General features: G+C 37.5%; 1 protein-coding gene across 3 annotated transcripts in view; it reads left to right on the top strand.

The window, feature by feature from the left end:
• RTTN (rotatin) overlaps nt 1–19,199 on the top strand; it is a 160,501-nt gene that overhangs the window by 19,498 nt on the left and 121,804 nt on the right. For all 3 annotated transcript variants that reach the window (XM_053206000.1, XM_027069160.2, XM_053206002.1), the window contains exons 11-14: nt 8,144–8,314; nt 13,435–13,647; nt 14,855–14,967; nt 17,189–17,315. In XM_053206000.1, coding sequence (XP_053061975.1) covers nt 8,144–8,314; nt 13,435–13,647; nt 14,855–14,967; nt 17,189–17,315 — 624 coding nt within the window. The remainder of the gene's footprint in view (nt 1–8,143; nt 8,315–13,434; nt 13,648–14,854; nt 14,968–17,188; nt 17,316–19,199) is intronic.

Raw genomic sequence — 19,199 nt, 5'->3', positions numbered from 1 at the left:
GCTACCTGATCCTTGTAAATCGGGATTAGAACATAAAAAACAAACAAAATACTGTTTTTACTTAATACCAATACCCATGTGTGTAAATCTTAGACCTTGAAGCACACACACACACATAATACACACACATCTCTTGAAAAGAAAAACACATATTTTACAAAGGTTTAATAACATTGTTTCAGGCACTTCAATTTACCCATAAAATAGGGATGATAGTTCTTAATTTTTCTTTAGTTCTTAGGGTTATCATACTATTTGGTAGTACTTTTAGAAGATTTTCACATATTGAAGGTTTTCAACAAGTGATTTTTTTTTTCTTTGAAGTGTGAAGAATGTTTTATCAGTTGCTTCTTAAATTAACTTAAAGTTTCTTGGCCAGAGCATTTATCTGTAAAAGTTAGTCATTCACTTTTAACTTTTGGCTGCTGATGTTTTATGATTCAATGAATTATTTTTACTTTAAAGGTTAAATCTGTTGTAGAAGTGCCAATTGGTATGATAGAAATGTTAAATAAAACAGTACTGCTTAAACTTATATCTAATTTACTTTACTGGTTTAAGAGAATAAATGCCTCCTAGGAAAAGAATCTTATTCCTTTGGGTATATGTTAATAGAAGCAGACAATAGAATTTCGTAATGTCCCTACTTTTACCAAGTTTAAAATGGAAGGTAGGAACAGTATTTTTGTTGAGTCATTAAAGGAACGAGATAATATATGTGTTGCTACCAATTCAGAAAGTAAATATCCGAGGATATCTAACCAAATCTTTAGACCTCTCCAAACAGTGCTGATAGCAGTCTGGTACTCCATACCTCAGTTATGTAGGCACAACTGTGGGCATAGTCAAAGGAACCTGCCCACCCCCCGCATTGAATGCTCTTATTTCCCTTGAAGTAAATAAAAGACAAACATATTTTTACTGAACTTGTTATATTTTGTTAAGATAAAAAATGCTTTTTTTTTATGTTTATTTTTGAGAGAGAGAGAGAGAGAGAGCATGAGCAGGGGAGGGGTAGAGAGAGAGGGAGTCACAGAATCCGAAGCAGGCCCCAGGCTCTGAGCTCTGAGCTGTCAGCATTGAGCCCAAGGTGGGGCCTAAACTCACAGGCGGTGAGTTCATGATGTGAGCCAAAGTCAGATGCATAACCGACTAAGTTACCCAAGCCCACCTAAAAAATTTATTGTTAAGTACTTATAAAGGTTAGGTTGACCTAAAGAATGTGATTCCTTCTTTGCTTCCCTTTGAATGCAAGTCTGTTTTATCTTCATTCACATGGTAAATTCCATTCAAGGAGTGAGAATCTTTACCTCATGCCATATAACCCCAGACTCCTGGGGCTGTCTTCTGTTCATGTTTTGCCTTTCTCCTCTCTGTGGCTCCTGTCATTGCAATGTCATGAAAAACAGTCTTTTCTCCTTATTTATGACTCATTGCGTCCACATTGTCATCTGACCTGCTGGTAACAGTTGTTCAGGCTTGTTGAAGACTTGCTGGTTGGAGTTTAAGTGGGGCCGAAAGCATCGTGAACACAGCTAGAGAGAAGGGCTTTGTGCCCAGTAAGGGCTCACTAAGGGTGAGTGAACCAGACTGTGAATTTATAATTGGGTGAGTGGAATCTCTAAGTAGCATATGCCTTCCTGCTGCTGCCACCAGTCCAGAGACCGTGATTTTAGTTCACCAGACATTTCTTGATTGCCTATTAGATGCTAGGCACTGGGGGTGGAAGATGAATAAGAGGCTGTTCTTTTCACTCTTATGGGAGATAGATACTTCTGTTGTGACACTCGTAAAACAGAGGTAAGCCTAGAGGGATAATAGTCCTACAAAGATAGTTTAAGGATAGCGCTTACTCCGTCGTGGTCATTGTTTAAGCACTCTGTGTTTATGAAGCCACTTAATCTTCAGGACCCTCTAAGGTGGATAATACATGTTATAGATGAGAAAATGGAAGCTGATTCTTTTTCAAGGTCACTTTAGGATTCTGTGTTTTCCATCATGTTTTATTGCCAAGGATACCACGACACCAGTCCCAACTTAGAATCTCAGGGAGAGCCTTTTTGTAGATCATGACTGAACTGAGTCTGAAATTGTAAGATTTGGGTCAGCAAATAAAGGTAGGGCTTTTATCTGGCAGAGAGGAGGGGAATGAGAGGGAGGAAGGCATAGTGCTCACTGGTGGTGAGGGGGAGGACTGGTGAGGGCAAGCAAGCAAGACAGCATAAAACTCAAGGTGGAAGATACGGGAGAGACGCTGGTCGGCTACAGAGTCTGCTCTTAGAGGGCTTTCTACTTGATGCTGAGTGTTTTGGCCTCCCTTCCGAAGGCAGGATGAGCTTGCTCTTCTGCGGGAGAATGCTTGCTGAGGTTCGCGCGTGCCACGGTGGGTGGGCGAGGTGGTGGGGCCTGTGGTGGGCTGTGGTGACGGGTGCGGTGGTGGGCGCGTGGTGGGCCGCCGTGGAAGGCAAGTGTGGAGGAAGAGGCCGGAAGCATTGTGGGGGACAGCCCCACCCGGGTGCTCGCTTCAGATGCTTCACAGTATCTACCACTTATTTTACAGTGTGTGGATACCCAGTGCAGAAATTGTGTTTACAATATAAATTCTGTCTTACGGAGACTATTTGGAATATTTTGCTAATCTGATTTAATTCTGTACCTTCTTTTCGTAATAACAATGAATATCCTCTGAAAACTGGCCTCCCTTCCCCTCCATCAACTACTTCATAGCCTTTTGAACATTTTTAGCCCAACAAATTAAAACTGTGGACTAGTTTCTGTTGTTTTTTAATCCTTTCTTTTCTTAAAACGTTACCACCCTGCCTTTTATTTTGCTTAGAAGAAATGCTGGGAATAGTGAAAATTGCAAGCCTGATTCTTTTTTTTTTCTTTTTTCCTTTTTAAATTTAAATCCAAGTTAGTTAACATATAGTGTAATAATGATTTCAGGAATAGAATTTAGTGATTCATCACTACATATGACACCCAGTGCTCATCCCAACAAGTGTCCTCCTTGATGCCCATCACCCATTTAGCCCATCCCCCCACCCACCTCCCTCCATCAACTCTTCAGTTTTTTTCTCTGTATTTAAGAATCTTTTATGGTTTGTCTCCCTCTCTGATTTTAATCATATCTTTGCCTTTCTTCCTTTATGTTCATCTGTTTTGTTTCTTCCTTTTTTTTTTTTTTTTTAAATGTTTATTTCTGAGAGCGAGAGAGACAGACAAAGTATGAGCAGGGGAGGGACAGAGAGAGAGGGCAACACGGAATCCGAAAGTCTTCATGCTCCAACGTGGGGCTTGAACTCATGAACTTCAAGATCATGACCTGAGCCTAAGTTGGACTTAACCCACTGAGCCACCCAGGCACCCCCATTTGTTTTGTTTCTTAAATTCCACATGTGAGTGAGATCATATAATATTTGTCTTTCTCTGACTGACTTATTGCGTTTAGCATAAACACTTTATGCAAATGGCATCCACTTTGTTGCAAATGGCAAGGTTTTATTCTTTTGTTGTTGTATTAAATTTTTTTTTAACGTTTATTTATTTTTGAGAGATAGAGACGGAGCATGAGTCGGGGAGGGGCACAGAGAGAGGGAGACGCAGAATCCAAAGCAGGCTCTAGGCTCTGACCTGACAGCACAGAGCCTGACGTGAGGCTCTAAACCACAAACTGTGAGATAATACCTGAGCCCAAGTTGGATGCTTAATTGACTGAGCCTCCCAGGTGCCCCAAGATTTCATTCTTTTTGATCACCAAGTATTATTCCATTGTATGTATGTATGTATATATATATATATACATATATATATATATATGTATATATATATATATATACACACACATACACCACACTTTCTTTATCCATTCATCAGTCTATAGGCATTTGGACTCTTTCCATACTTTGGCTATTGTTGATAGTGCTGCTATAAACATTGGGGTGCATGTGCCCCTTCGAATAAGCATTCCTGTGTCCTTTGGATAAATGCCTAGTAGTACAGTTGCTGGGTTGTAGGGTAGTTCTATTTTTAATTTTTTTGAGGAATCTCCATACTGTTTTCCAGAGTGGCTGCATCAGTTTGCATTCCCACCAACAGAGCACAATGGTTCCTCTTTGCATCCTCGCTAACATCTGTTGTTGCCTGAATTGTTAATTTTAGCCATTCTGACAGGTGTGAGGTGGTATCTCATGGTGGTTTTGATTTGTATTTCCCTGATGATGAGTGATGTTGGGCATCTTTTTATGTGTCTGTTACTCATCTGGATGTCTTCTTTGGAGAAGTGTCTATTCATGCCTTTTGCCCATTTCTTCACTGGATTATTTGTTTTTTGGATGTTGAGTTTGGTAAGTTCTTTATAGATTTGGATACTAATCCTTTATCCGATATGTCATTTGCAAATATCTTCTCCCATTCTGTCGGTTGCCTTTCAGTTTTGCTGATTATCTCCTTTGCTGTGCAGAAGCTTTTAATTTTGATGAGATCCCAATATTTCATTTTTGCTTTTATTTCCGTTGCCTCTGGAGACATGTCAAGTAAGAAGTTGCTGTGGCAGAGGTCAAAGAGGTTGTTGCCTGATTTCTCCTCGAGGATTTTGATGGCTTCCTGTCTTACGTTTAGGTCTTTCATCCATTTTGAGTTTATTTTTGTGTATGGTGTAAGGAAGTGTCCAGGTTCATACTTCTGCATGTTGCTGTCCAGTTTTCCTAGCATCATTTGCTGAAGATACCATCTTTTTTTCCATTGGATATTCTTTCATGCTTTGTCAAAGATCAGTTGGCCATACATTTGTGGGTCCATTTCTGGGTTCTCTGTTCTGTTTCATTGATCTGTGGGTCTGTTTTGGTGCCAGTACCATACTGTCTTGATGATTATAGCTTTGTAATATAGCATGAAGTCTGGAATTGTGATGGCTGCAGCTTTAGTTTTCTTTTTCAGGATTGCTTTGGCTATTCGGGGTCTTTTCTGGTTCCATACAAATTTTAGAGTTGTTTGTTCTAGCTCTGTGAAGAATGCTGGTGTTATTTTGATAGGGATTGCACAAGCCTGATTATTGTAGTACTTTCTTTTTATACTATTTTGAGAAGCACTCAATTCATCTTTGGACTTATTAAGGTTATTTGAAACAGTTTCACAAGAACATAGACTTTTTAGAAAAAGCTCTATAATACTGAGATCTTCAATTAATGTTCATGAATTTAAATTACAAATTGTCCAAGTTAATGTTGAATAACATATATTGTTTGTAGGTATATAAAAGCAGTATTTTAATGGAGAAGTGCTAGGTGGGAGAATTGTCTGTCAACATTAATACTGTTACTGTGTTTCTAGTTTGTTTTCTTTGGGCTGGTAGTTATTACTATAATGGCCTCTGGTTTAAATTTTATTGATTTTTAGTTTTTTATTTTCTTGGGATTAGAGAAGATAGCCTTAAATATATACTGAATTTTTCATTGTGGGAGAATAAATAGTTTTTGCCAGTGTTTCTTGGAAACGTGAGGAGTTGTAGTCTTTGAAATGATCAAAGTTTATATCTACTTATTTATAAATTAAGTTAAAAGTGACTGGGCTAAAACCTGTTAAACCATCTTTGTTTCAGTAACAGATTTTGCTTGATATTGTTTGTTTTTCAGACCACAAAGACTCAATTCATATTGGGTCTTTACTCTTAATTATTCATTTCATCAAGAGAAAATAACCCCCTTTATCCAATTTTTTTTGCCCCTAATTATTCATTATTCATACTTCATAGATTTTGCTCATATTTTACTACACATTTAATTTTTAACCTTTTATGTGCAAAGATAAAGATGTCCTTTTATTTTTATTTTTTATTTAAAAAATTTTTTTAAGATGTCTTTTTTTAAATATGTGTCAATTATTAATTTTGTTTTTTTCCTTCAACATGAAATCTTATTTGATTTATAGGAAAATTTAAACACTTTTTTTGAGTGAGTGACAGAGAGAGAGAGAGAGAGAGACAGACAGACAGAGACAGAGACAGAGACAGGATGAGCAGAGGAGGGAGAGAAGGGGAGAGAAAGAATGTTAAGCAGGCTCCATGCTCGTTGTGGAGCCTGACACAAGGTTTGATCCTACTACCCTGGGATCACGACCTGAGCTGAAATCAAGAACTGGACCCTTACCTGACTGAGCCACCCAGGCGCCCCCATTTTAATCCTTTTTGAGTGTATAATTCAGTGGCATTACATACATTTACATTGTTGTACAATCATTACCATTTTCTATCGCCAAAAGTTTTCTGTTATCTCAAACGGAAACTCTGTTCCCACTAAACAATAACTCCTTTTCCCCCTTTCCCCGGGCCCCTGGTAACTTCTATCCTGCGTTTTTCTTTATGAATTTGACTGTTGTAGACACCTCGCATAAGTGTAATGAATCATTCAATATTAGTCTTTCTGTATCTGGCTTATTTTACTTAGCATGATGTTTTTCAAGGCTCATTCATGTGTCATGTGCCAGAATTTCATTCCTTTTTAAGGCTGAATGACATTTCACTGTACATGCAGACAGCATACCACATTTTATCTGTTCGTATGTTGATTGACACTTTTCCAACTTTTGGCTGTTGTGAACAATGTTTCTGTGAACATTAATGTATAAGTATGTGTTTGAGTCCCTGCTTTCGATTCTTGTAGGTCTGTTACCCAGAAATGAAACTGCAAGATCATATAGTGATTCTGTGTTTAATTTTTGAGGAACTGCCATATTGTTTCCATAGTAATGGCGCCATTTTACCTCCTTTCCAGCAAGTCACAGAGGTTCCAGTTTCTCTGCATCACCAACACTTAATATTTGTCTTTTTGTTTTGTTTTGTTTCAAGTTTTTATTTAAATTTTAGATAGTTAACATATAGTGTAATACTGGTTTCAGGAGTAGAATTTAATGATTCATCACTTACATGTAACACCCAGTCCTCACCCAACAAGTGCCTTCCCATTTAACCCATCCCCCCCTTCAGCAACCCTCAGTTTGTTCTCTATTGTGAAAAGTCTCTTATGGTTTGCCTCCCTCTCTCTCTCTCTTTTTTTTTCCTTCCCCTGTGTTCATTTGTTTTGTTTCTTAAATTCCACATGTGAGTGAAATCACATGGTGTTTGCTTTTCTCTGGCTGACTTACTTACCTTTGCGTAACACACTCCAGCTCCACTCATGTTAATAGCCATCCTAATGGGGGTGAAGCAGGATCTCACTGTAGCTTTGATCTTTTATATAATTTTTTTAGGCCTCATACCTTTTAGTTTGCTTCCAGTATATTCATCCTTGAATGAAAAAATTTCTGGCATCCATTTTTATCCTTAGTTTACAGAGTATTTCCTGTTTTTGTTTTCATATATCCTCAGTGGAAAGGTGAGAGTGAGGTCTCCAGTGCTCTTTTGTTCTGTCTTAGTGATGCTGTCCTTTTACCAGCTAGTTTATGGGGGAATGTCAGCACATAGAAGATGTATTTTGGTCTCTATCATTATTGATTTGCAAGTTAGCTTTCTCTTTGTAGTTTATGTATGTCTTTCAATTTAAAGGATATAACTTCTAGTTAAGTAGTAACTTACCTAGAAGTTTCTGATGGCAGAACATTTGCCTTGAAACAGCCTTTTTTACGTGAAGAGAGAACTCATAGGATTTGCTGTTTAATTGTTTTGTAATTATATGACTTTCCCTGTCACATTTCTTTAGTAATTTTAGGATCAGTTTGAGGGCAGGGATGTCTCTTGTAGTCATGCATTTCCCCCCCACTATACCTGCCACTGTGTTAAGTGTACAGTAGGCCTAATAAATACTTTGTGAGAGATTTACATGCTGATTTTGAACTTGTAACAATTAAGTATTAGAAACTAGGAGGAATTTATGCTTCATTAAACTTTTTTATTTATTTTTATTCATTATTACAATTCATATTAAATATGTAAATATTGTTAGTTTAGAAAAGTTTAGGTGTGCCTATTATGCACTGGTAGTATTTTAAATTATTTCAGCAGGTATTGATTATTCTTATAGGGAGGAAGAAGTTTTTGTTTGGGTTTGTTTTGTTATTTGTCATACTATTGTAAATTATTCTCCATGAAATTTTCCATACTGGCTCCTGAAATTGGTTGTTCTCCCATCTCGTGTTTAAATGTCTGCAGAAAGAGAAGCTGCTCATGGTGCTGGCGTCCCTGGGAGATGCCATGTGCTACCATAAAAGTGGTGCCAGTTCAGACCAGCCGGAGGCAGTGCTGGTGCATCACCGGATGGCCTTTGTGAGCACCTCTCTGTTCGCGGTCCGAGTCCTGCAGGCGCTTCTCCCTGTTGAAAAGGTGAGGGTGGCAGTGTTTGTTCCTTGTGGTTTATGGAATGTTACAAGGAAGTGTTCAGTCGTAAATTTCCTGTGCTCATTTCATGATTTCTAATGATATTAGAAAGGTAGTAATTGAGAAAGACCAACATGTTTGAACAGTTTTGACAAGTCACTTGATAGAAAAAAAATTACTTCTAAAAAAAAATTCCTTTTTAGGTAACTTCTTAAAATTGTGGTGTAACATGTTTAGAAAAGTACGCCGTTCAGTGCATTTTTACAATGCCCTGTATTAAAGTGTTTAAAAAGTGACCACCACCCCAGAACATGAAATACAATGTTACCAGCATTTCAGAAGTCCCTTCCCATCAGTTACCTCTCATTCCTTTCTCCAAGCGGAACTTTCTTTCTGACTTTTGTCACTATCAATCAGTTTGTCTGTTTTTCAACATTACGTGAATGGAATTATAAGGTATGTACTCGCTCAAGACTTTTTTTTTTGAGATTCATCACTTTTGTTGCTTGTAGCAGTTGTTTGTTATATAACTGTATGTTAAAGATGATTTTAGTAGGTGTACATATTTCTTTTAAATCATTTCATGACCGGTTTTTTAAAGTTTATTTGTTTTGAGAGAGAGAGAAAGAGAGTAGGGGAGGGGCAGAGAGAGAGGGAGACAAAGAATCTGAAGCAGGTTCCAGGCTCTGAGCTGTCAGCACAGAACCCAATGCCGGGCTCAAACTCACAAACCCTTAGATCATAACCTGAGCCAAAGTCAGACGCTTAACCAACTGAGCCACCCAGGCGCCCCATGACTGTATTTTTAAATAGAGGTTATATCTCTGAATTTGAATGTTAGTTGTAAAACATCTCAAAATATTCATGCACACATATTTTATAGTGTACTTACTGCAAAAAGAAAGGTGTGGCATGTTTTAGTGAAGGTATAGGAGAAATTACTGCAACTAAAGAACTGTTTCCTGTGCCTTTTGATGTCCTTTGTTATAGACATTTGCCCTTTTGTTTTCTAGAATTCTGCATAGTATATAAACTCCCATATTTTTCATAATACTTACATATGCAATATATTACCAAGTCATCTGGAAAAATAAGAACAAAACATTAAATTTTAAATTTAGTATTTTGCTTTAGGAAAAAGAGCATCACTCTATTAATTTTAATTTTTACCTTTTATTCATTAGTCATTATGTTTCTAAAGAAATTTTCTGTTTTGAAGAAATTTGCCAATGTCTAAGCATTATGAATTGAAGAATTCCAGTCATATAAGACTATAATTGCATTTAACATATGGATGTCTCACTTTATGTAATAATATATAGCTGAAAAGTTAGTAGTGCTACATTAACTTGTTACTAAGTATTACAAATGATCAATTTATCTATAGTATTGATGTAAAACATCAATTATACCATATAATTTTATTTATTGCTTTTTGACTATAGATTTTTTTTCATCTCTGTACTTATTTGGATAGGAATCAATTAAAGTAGAAATCAAAAATGTTTTATTTTGAGTTACTTCAGTTTTAGAATAATATAAAGCCTCTGTGTGTGTGTTAGTTTTTGAAGTTAGTTCTTTTTTTATTTATTAGTTTTTGTTTTTGAAGGCAAGTCACTATCTGTCAATTTGGTACCTTTCTTAAATACATAAATTGGCATTTCATTAGAATAGTAAATCAGGCCATGGAGGAGACTGTGATTAAGGTATTCGTTTATAGATGGTTATAATTGCTTTCATTAATAAAATAAGAACTTTAAAATGAGATGCAGACAAAAATCCTATTCCATTGCTGTTAAATTCCTTTCGGTTCATGATTATGCTGCCCTCTGCCTATTGCTGGCTCACCAATAATTGAAATGGAGGTTGGATTCTGAAACTTTCAACCTGGAAAGTGGTTTTTAAATATTTGAGTTACCACCTGCCAAATATGTAAATTGGAAGTTGGAAAATGATAATGTGAATCTTTGTAGAGATTTCTTGGATTTGAAATTTGGACAAGATGACCTTGAAGGCCTTTTTGAAATGGATAATAATTGGTTTGAAAAGATTTTGAAAAATACCTATCAACAGGTTAAAACGATGAATTGGTAATCTTACGAAAAATGATCTGGTTGGATAAATCGATTTGGTAAAAATTAAGAGCTAAAAATACTGGCCCTGTGCTCGAAGCAGCATCCAGAGCATCGTAGGAAACTCTGGCTCTTTCTAAGCCAGCAGCCTGGGGATGCAGAAGAATTTATACCATAAGCCTTTGATTTTCTCACTGAGATATATATATCCCTAATAATTTGCTAAAGCTCATAGATTCAGAGCAGCACTTCTTAAAGTGTAATGTGCAAACAGATCACCTAGAGATCTCGTTAATGACATCTTGCATATTCTGATCCATTAGTTCTGCAGTTCTCACAAGCCCTTGGATGAGGCTGTGCCTGCTCTGAGTGGGAAGGTTCAGAGAAAGCAATGTTATATCCCTCCTATCCCCCCACCCCACCCGACTCCAGCCTTCGAGATAGTATTGTTGATTCTTTTTATCTAATAGTGGTGATGGATTTGCCCTGAAGTGGCTTCACTTTTAGTTCTGACTGCCAGGTGAATAATGCTGGTAAATGTAGGATGGCGGTCTTCAGTCTGTTGACTGTGATCAGTCCGCTGGACTATGCCAGGATTCAACCTGAGATTGGAGCATGGTGCTTTGAGTTGCTGAGATGAAGTTTCATGTGTAGGTATGGAGAGTGAAGATGTCAGAATTTCTTAGTGATGGGGTGAAAAGAAAGAAAGGAAATTAGTATTGATTACATGAGTGAGATCTGCTAAACATCTGCTTGGTGCTGAATTCTCACATCAGCTGTTCTTACTTTTCTGACTAGAGTCAGAGAAAGCTCTTTTTAAACTAGAACACAGCACCTTTGGAGTTAGATCCGTGAGGCTTTAATATCTTAGTGCAGTGCCCAACTCCCAGTCTCCTTTGCTAATTCTTCTTTCTCTCTAACCTTTGAAAGGAATAGAAACCCAGGACTGACCCATTTGTGGTCTTTAAACAGCATCTGTTTGCCGACACCTCCTCGACTCATAGTTCCAGACCACATGTGTCACCTGAAGCGCAAACTCGTAGATTCAGCATCCTTTTTGACGTCTTCACTTGGGTGATGATCGATGTTTCCAACATCACGTGTCTCAACCCTAATTCCTCACTTCTCTGGTCTTTCTACGGCCTTGCCTCTCTGGGTGGATAGCACCTTCGTTCTTCTGGTTGATCGTTGATCAGGCAGAACACTTAAGAGTCATCCTTGATTCCTGTCTTTCACGTACACCTGGATCCAGTCCCTCCACAAAATTTCTCATTTCTTCCTTGACATCTGTCTGGAGTCTGAACCCTTCTTGCTGTTCGCACCGTTGTTACCTGAGTTCGAGGCACCTTTCTTGCCTAGGTTGTTGCAGCAGCTTGCTCATCTGTCTCTCACTTCCACCCTTGCCCTTTTCCGTCTGTTCCTGTAGGCTGCTCTCGATACTTGCTTGAAATTCCCCAGTGCTTCCCCAGGGGCAAGTCTTAAGATGACCCAGAGCCCTGCCTGATGTGTTCACCAGTGCCCTCAACCCCATCCCTCAGTGGTAACTGCACTGGCCTCCTTGTCTCTGGGCCTTTGTACTTGGAGTTCACTCTTCTATGGGTGCTTTTCTGCCAGAGATTCAAATGCCACCCTATCAGAGAGGCCTTCCCTGCTGCTCTAGAGTGTAGCACTTGCCCCCCAGGTTGCTGTTCCTCTCCATCTTTCCCATCTCTTGTTGTTGTTGTTTTTTGCCTTAGCACTTGCTGGCCACACCTGCTATCTTATGAAATGTATCGATTTACTCTGCCTTCTCCACTGGAATGTTCCCTTCCTGAGGGTGGAGGTTCTGTTTGTTTCCTGCTGTGCCTCCAGGGTCTGGAATGACTCCTGGCATACTGTAGGGGAACATAGTAGGGGCCCAGCAAGTATTTGCTGAGTGAGCAAACCATAGGTGAGCAGATAATCTAGTTTGCCTCTCTTTTTCCCCCCTAAGAGAGTTCTTCACAGAATCATGAAATTTCTCTTGATTTTCTAGTAGCTGCTGTCTTAATAGTTAGGGCTTTATTTCATGATTACATAGAACTAAAAATTTGATTCCTATAGTTTCTGATATTTATTTGGCAACTTTATTTGATTTTAGAAGCATCATTTAGCTGATTTAGCCCTTAATGTTAGATTTTCAGGCAGTTAATAATTATTCTTAAAATAGGATATGCATGAAATAAATGGTGACCAAGCCTGCCCTTTAATAAAGACAGCATTTCAGCCAAAGTAATAGGCTATGCCAAAAGATTTTCTCCAAACATTGAATTTTGAATCCTTTTTGTTTCCTTCATTCATAGAATCCTATCACCAAACTAGAATCATTAAAAAACAGAACCCAAAGAAACAGTTCTTTCAATTTTAAATCAATTGTTTTAAGGTTACGAAATGTATAATATTTCATTTGGGCATGTTAATTTTATACTAATTAAGGGTCACTCCTCTCTGAGTGTTTTAGAACTATGTAATTATTGTTGAATTTCTCCTCTGAAATATGAACTAAACAAAAAATCACTTTCTGTTCAAATCAATCTATAGTTGTGTTTGATTTAGTGTTACTCAATTCAATATGTAGTTAATAAGCCCTGGGTTATGTGTTCAGCTTCAGTGGAAAAGTGCTCTTGTTTTCAGGACTTTATTGCATTATTCTGCAGATTTATGTGCACAGCATGAAATACTTAGATCAGAAAGCCTCCTGCCTTCAGTTTAGTAGCAGAGATATAAACAAGGTTCACGGCCTGGGGGGTGGGGAGAGTGACTCTGGTTGTTGGTTTGGGGAAGAAGGAACTATCCTGTGTGCCAGGCTTTTGGAAAGAGTTGAAATTTGGACTTGAGTTGTTTTGAGCAGAGAAAAATTACATTGAACGAGACATAGAAGTGAATGGTGTGTTAAGGAATAGAATTTTCTTCGGAGAAGCATAGACTTTGTGATAGACAATGATATAAATAAAAAGTTGAGCTAGCTATATTAAAATCATAGTCTACCATATTTTTCTAAAACAATTTTTAACTTTTTTTTTTTTATTCGTTAAGGCAAGCCACTTTTTACCAGAGCCTTTGTCAGCAGCATTATTTTTAGTTTCTTTGGACATGCCTATTTCTTTGGAATATCCAAATATTCACGAAGCTGTTGTGGCATATTTGGAACAGCTGAATTCTGAAAACTACAGTATTTATAAACGAACTGCGGAGGCTGTTTATTCAATCGAATGTACCTGTAACTTCCTGTCTGATGTTGGGAAGGAGGTAAAAAGTTCTGTTAATGTCTTTTAAATATTCTTTTGATAAAATATTTAGAAAACATAACCTATACTTTCAAACTGATGGACATATAACAATTGAATATTGGAGGTGAGATACTTTATTATTGAGCGTTCATTTTTCAGATCAAGGTAAGTATATGATTTGTGTAAAGGTAAAATAAAGACTTGAGAATAATGATTGGTGTGTATTGATGAGACCCATTGGTTTTTGAAAAGGCAGTAATTATTATCAATGTCTTAATATTGAATAGAGAGTTCCTTTTTGAAGTGACTTACTATGTGTGAACAGTGACAATTGACATAAACAACTATAAGGGCCATTTTAGTGCTTTCTGTAGACATATTTTTCCTTTAATATTTCATAGACTTATTACATACACAAAGAGCCTGATTTTTTATTAAATACAATAATGAGGTAGATTGTAAGGTAGAATGACTTTAGGTGCAGTGTTATAGCAAAGATTATGTATTGTTATTTATCCCTTTTAGAGATACTTTTAGGATATTTAGTATGTTGTCAGTAAAGGGGTTTATGAGTCTTAAAATAGACACTGACTATAATAGTTGTTTACTGTTTGGAAAGTACCAAAATGGGTCCTGAAGATCTAAAAAATTAGGAAATAAATTTTTATTCCTTTTGTTTCCTACAGTGGAAGCTAGCTCAACCTCTTAGTTCTAATTTTCCTTTATTTACCTGTTATTTTTTCCTTTTGTTTTGCCATATCTCACTGCTGCTGGCTTCTTGTTTCTTCCGTGATAGAAGTTCAGATTGTCAAATTATTTCCGTGATATTCTGCATGGTCAGTTAATCATGATGTGTTGGTTGTCCTTTATGTTTGTAGAAGTGGTCAGCATGTAGAAGGGAGAGTGGATCATAAAATACACAAGTCCTGCTTTGAGTCTACAGTTAGTAGGCTGATAGGGCTACAAACTGTCAAAGAATGTGGCCACTCGATTGTAACTTTAAGCCTACTTGGAAGTGAAAAATAGTCTCTTGTGGCATTTAGCTAGGAATTTTCCCCCCTAAGCTGACATTTTTAGTTTGCTTGTTAGGAAAGTGGACTTAAGCAAATGTGAACAGTCTCAGGGTCTTTGAATGATCTAATTTCTTGAAGTTGCTTAGTTAGCTGTTGAGAATTCTACTGTACATGAACTTGACATTTACTGTTCCCTTCTGCTGTTTTTTTTAGGGAGAGAAGAATCTCTTAGAATTAGTGGAGCTGGCAGACCAAGCCTTGCGAAGCTTTTCCTATCATCAGCATTTCCCCCTAATAAAGGAAATCATCTGCATGTGTTCAAAGATGTAATACTCACTTTCTTGATATGATTATGTTATTATAGGATATATTGTGTGTGTGTGTGCACTTAGGAACAATGAAAACAGAACTGGCCTTAATTTTTACTGTTTTTTAATTAAAATTGTTTTTATGTATGTTTGACCTCTGAACTGTATATGTATAGCTACATTAGGGCAGTTAACTATTTTATAGGGTAAACTTTAAAAATACCATGCCTATAATCAAAATGAATTATCCCTGGATTTTTATACATTTGTTTTGGTGTCCATCCAAGCCAGGTATTCAAGCATATTTGTTTATTTGTCTCTAAAGTTTTGATTAATAACTTAAAATGAGGGTTTTTAAATGTAAGTTTCATTGCTTCTTACTGTTTTCCTATATGGATTTTTAGAATGCGTCATGCACTGTTTAATTTATTTTGAAGACATTGGAGCAGATTCCTGTTTAGAATTTAGGGTCTTCATTGCTTTTGGAAGGAGTAAATTCCATGATGATAAATATTGATTATCCATGATGATAAATATTGATTAAGTATGGGATTTATTTATTTATTACCTCACATAGTAACTATGTGTGTGTGTGTGTGTGTGTGTGTGGTAAGAACATTTAAGATCTGTTTTCTTAACAAGTATCAAGGATACAATACAGTATTATTAACTCTAGTCCTCATAGAGTACATTAGGTCTCCAGAATGTATTCATTCTGAATAACTGAAACTTTGTACCTTTTGAACAACATCTCCCTATTTCTCCTATTCCTCAGTCCCTGGTCACCACCATTCTACTCTCTGCTTCTATGAGTTTGACTTCTTTAGATTACACACGTAAATGAGATTATGCCATGTATTTGCCTTTTCTGTACCTGGCTTAAGTTACTTAGCCTAATGGACTCCTGCTTCATCTGTGTTGTCACAAACGATAGGATTTCCTTTTTTTTTTTTTTAAGGTTGAATAATGTTCCATTGTATATATACACCACATTTTCTTTACTTGTGTATCCATTAATGGACACTTGAGTTGTTTCCATATATGGTTACCCTTGAACGATACAGGTTTGAACTGTGAGGGTAATGCAGATTTTTTTCTTTTTTCTTTTTTTTTAAATGTTTTATTTATTCTTGAGAGAGAGAGAGAGAGAGAGAGAGAGAGAGAGAGAGAGAGACAGAGCATGAGTGAGGAAGGGGCAGAGAGAGAGGGAGACACAGAATCCGAAGCAGACTCCAGGCTCCGAGCTGTGAGCACAGAGCCTGACGTGGGGCTCGGACTCACAAGCTGTGAGATCATGACCTGAGCCGAAGTCGGATGCTTAGCCAACTGAGCCACCCAGGCGCCCCAGATTTTCTTCAATAAATATGTGTATACTACTGTAAATGTCTTTTCCCTTATGATTGTTCAAACTTTTTTTCCTCTAGCTTACTTTATTATAATAGAGTACAATGTATAATGCATATAACGTACAAAATACGTATTATTGGCTGTTAAAATTATTGGGAAGGTTTCTGGTCAACAGTAAGCTATTAGTAGTTACGTTTTTGGGGAGTCAGAAGTTATACATGGATTTTTAACTGCATAGAGGTTGGTGCCCCTAACCCTTGTGTTGTTCAGAGGTCGACTGTATTGGCTGTTATGAGTAATACCTAGGATGAACATGGGAGAACAGATATTTCTTTGCGATACTGATTTCATTTCCTTTGGAATCATAATGAAAAGTGGGATTGATGGATCATATAGTAGTTCTATTTTTAATTTTGAGGAAACACTGTACTGTTTTCCATAATGGCTGTATCAGTTTACATTCCAAATATGGGTTTTTAAAGACTTGTATGGGTACTTTAAAAAAAAATATTTTTTGATATTTATTTTTGAGAGAGAGAAAGACAGAACATGAGCAGAGGAGGAGCAGAGAGAGGGAGACACAATCTGAAGCAGACTCTGAGGTGTCAGCACAGGGCCTGATGTGGGGCTTGAACTCACGAACCGTGAGATCACAACCTGAGCTGAAGTCGGACGCTTAGCCAATTGAGCCACCCAGGCACCCCTTGGGTACTTTTTAAGAGAATATTTTCTGCCTTGAAACAAGTGCTTGGATAGATATTAATATTGGGTTAGTTAAATAAGATCCCACTTGGAGGAACTGGAGTAGGAAGAAACCCTTTCCAATATTCTTTTCAATCTCTTTAGTAACTCGCTTACCTTAGATGTCTTGGATGTTTTACCTTTTTACCAGCTGGAAATCTGCACAGGCCAGTCCATTACTTCAAGGAGAAAGTCAGAAGGTGTTTCTTCGAATGTTATCTCACCCATTACTGCAAGTGAAAGTTGAAACTTACAACTGCTGTTTGGAAATTATTAAGGTGGGTTTTTTGGGTTTTGTTTTGTTTTGTTTTTGGTGGGGAGAGCAAATAGTGGGTTTTCTTCCTTCCTTCCTTCCTTTCTTTCTTTCTTTCTTTCTTTTTCTTTTTTAAATACCATTTTATTTTTCTTTTAAAGTAGGCTCCATGCCCAATGTGAGGCTTGAACTTATAACCCTGATATCAAGAGTCGCATGTTCTATCTGCTGAGCCAGCTGGGCGCCATTGGGTTCTCTTACTAAAAATCTAAAATTAGGGAGGTGCCTGGATGGCTCAGTTGGTTAAACATCCGGCTTCAGCTCAGATCATGGTCTCGCAGTTTGTGAGTTTGAGCCCAGCGCCGGGCTCTGTGCTGACAGCTCAGAGCCTGGAGGCAGCTTCAGATTCTGTGTCTCCTTCTGTCTCTGCTCCTCCTCTGTTTGCACTCTGTGTCTCTCTGAAAAATAAATAAACATTAAAAAAAGGCCAAAACTCTAAAATTAGGGACGCCTGGGTGGCTCAGCCGCTTAATCCTCCAACTCTTGATTTTGGCTCCAGTCATGATCTTACAGTTTTTGAGTTTGAACCCCACACTGTGCTCCACACTGACAGTGTGGAGCCTTCTTGGGATTCTCAATCTTTCTCCCTCTCTCTGCCCCTCCCCCACTCTCTTTTTCTCTCTCTTCTCTGTCAAAAATGAATTAAAAAACTAAACAACTCTGTAGAAAAAGTATTTGATAAAATACAGCATCCTTTCTTGATAAAAACCCTCAAGAAAGTAGGGATAGAAAGATTGTACCTCAAGATCATAAAGGCCATTTATGAAAGACCTACCACTAATATCATCCTCAATGGGGAAAAACCGAGAGCTTTCCCCTTAAGGTCGGGAACATGACAAAGATGTTCCCTCTCACCACTGTTATTCAAGTGGTGGTGAATAGGGCTGGAAGCCCTAGCCTCAGCAATCAGATAACACAAAGAAATAAAAGGCATCCATATTGGCAAGGAGAAAGTCAACCTTTAGCTCTGCAGACGACCTGATACTCTGTGTGGAAAACCCAAAGACTTCACTAAAAAACTGCTAGAACTGATACATGAATTCAGCAAAGTCGCAGGATATAAAATCAATGCATAGAAATTGGTTGCATTTCTATACACCAATGAAGCAGCACAAAGAGAAATCAAGGAATTGATCCCATTTACAATTGTACCAAAACCCATAAAATACCTAGGAATAAACCAAGCCAAAGAGGTGAAAAATCTATACATTGAAACTCTAGAAAGCTTATGAAAGAAATTGAAGAAGACACACACAAAAAAATGGAAAAATATTCCATGCTCCTGGATTGGAAGAACAAATATTGTTAAAATGTCGATACTACCCAAAGCAATCTACATATTCGGTGTAATCCCTATTAAAATAACACCAGCATTCTTCACAGAGCTAGAACAAACAATCCTAAAATTTGTCTGGAACCAGAAGAGACCCCAAATAGCCAAAGCATTCCTGAAAAAGAAAACCAAAGCTGTAGGCATCACAATTCCAGACTTCAAAGATGTAATCATCAAGACAGTATGATAATGGCACAAAAACAGATCAATGGAACAGAATAGAGAATCCAGAAATGGACCCACAAATGTATGACCAACTAATCTTTGACAAAGCAGGAAAGAATATCCAATGGAAAAAAGATGGTCTCCTCAGCAAATGGTGTCGGGAAAACTGGACAGCGACATGCAGAATGAACTTGGGCCGCTTTCTGATACCATACACAAAAATAAAGTCAAAATGGATGAAAGACTTAAATGTAAGGAAACCAACAAAATCCTGGAGGAGAAAACAAGCTACTTTGACCCCTTTGACCTTGGCCGCAGCAACTTCTTAACATGTCTCTGGAGGCAAGGGAA

The sequence above is a fragment of the Acinonyx jubatus genome, chromosome D3 (assembly GCF_027475565.1).
Source record: "Acinonyx jubatus isolate Ajub_Pintada_27869175 chromosome D3, VMU_Ajub_asm_v1.0, whole genome shotgun sequence".
NCBI classification, from domain to species: Eukaryota; Metazoa; Chordata; class Mammalia; order Carnivora; family Felidae; genus Acinonyx; species Acinonyx jubatus.
Note: the sequence above shows the minus strand (reverse complement) of the source record. Positions and strands in the feature narration are given on the sequence as shown.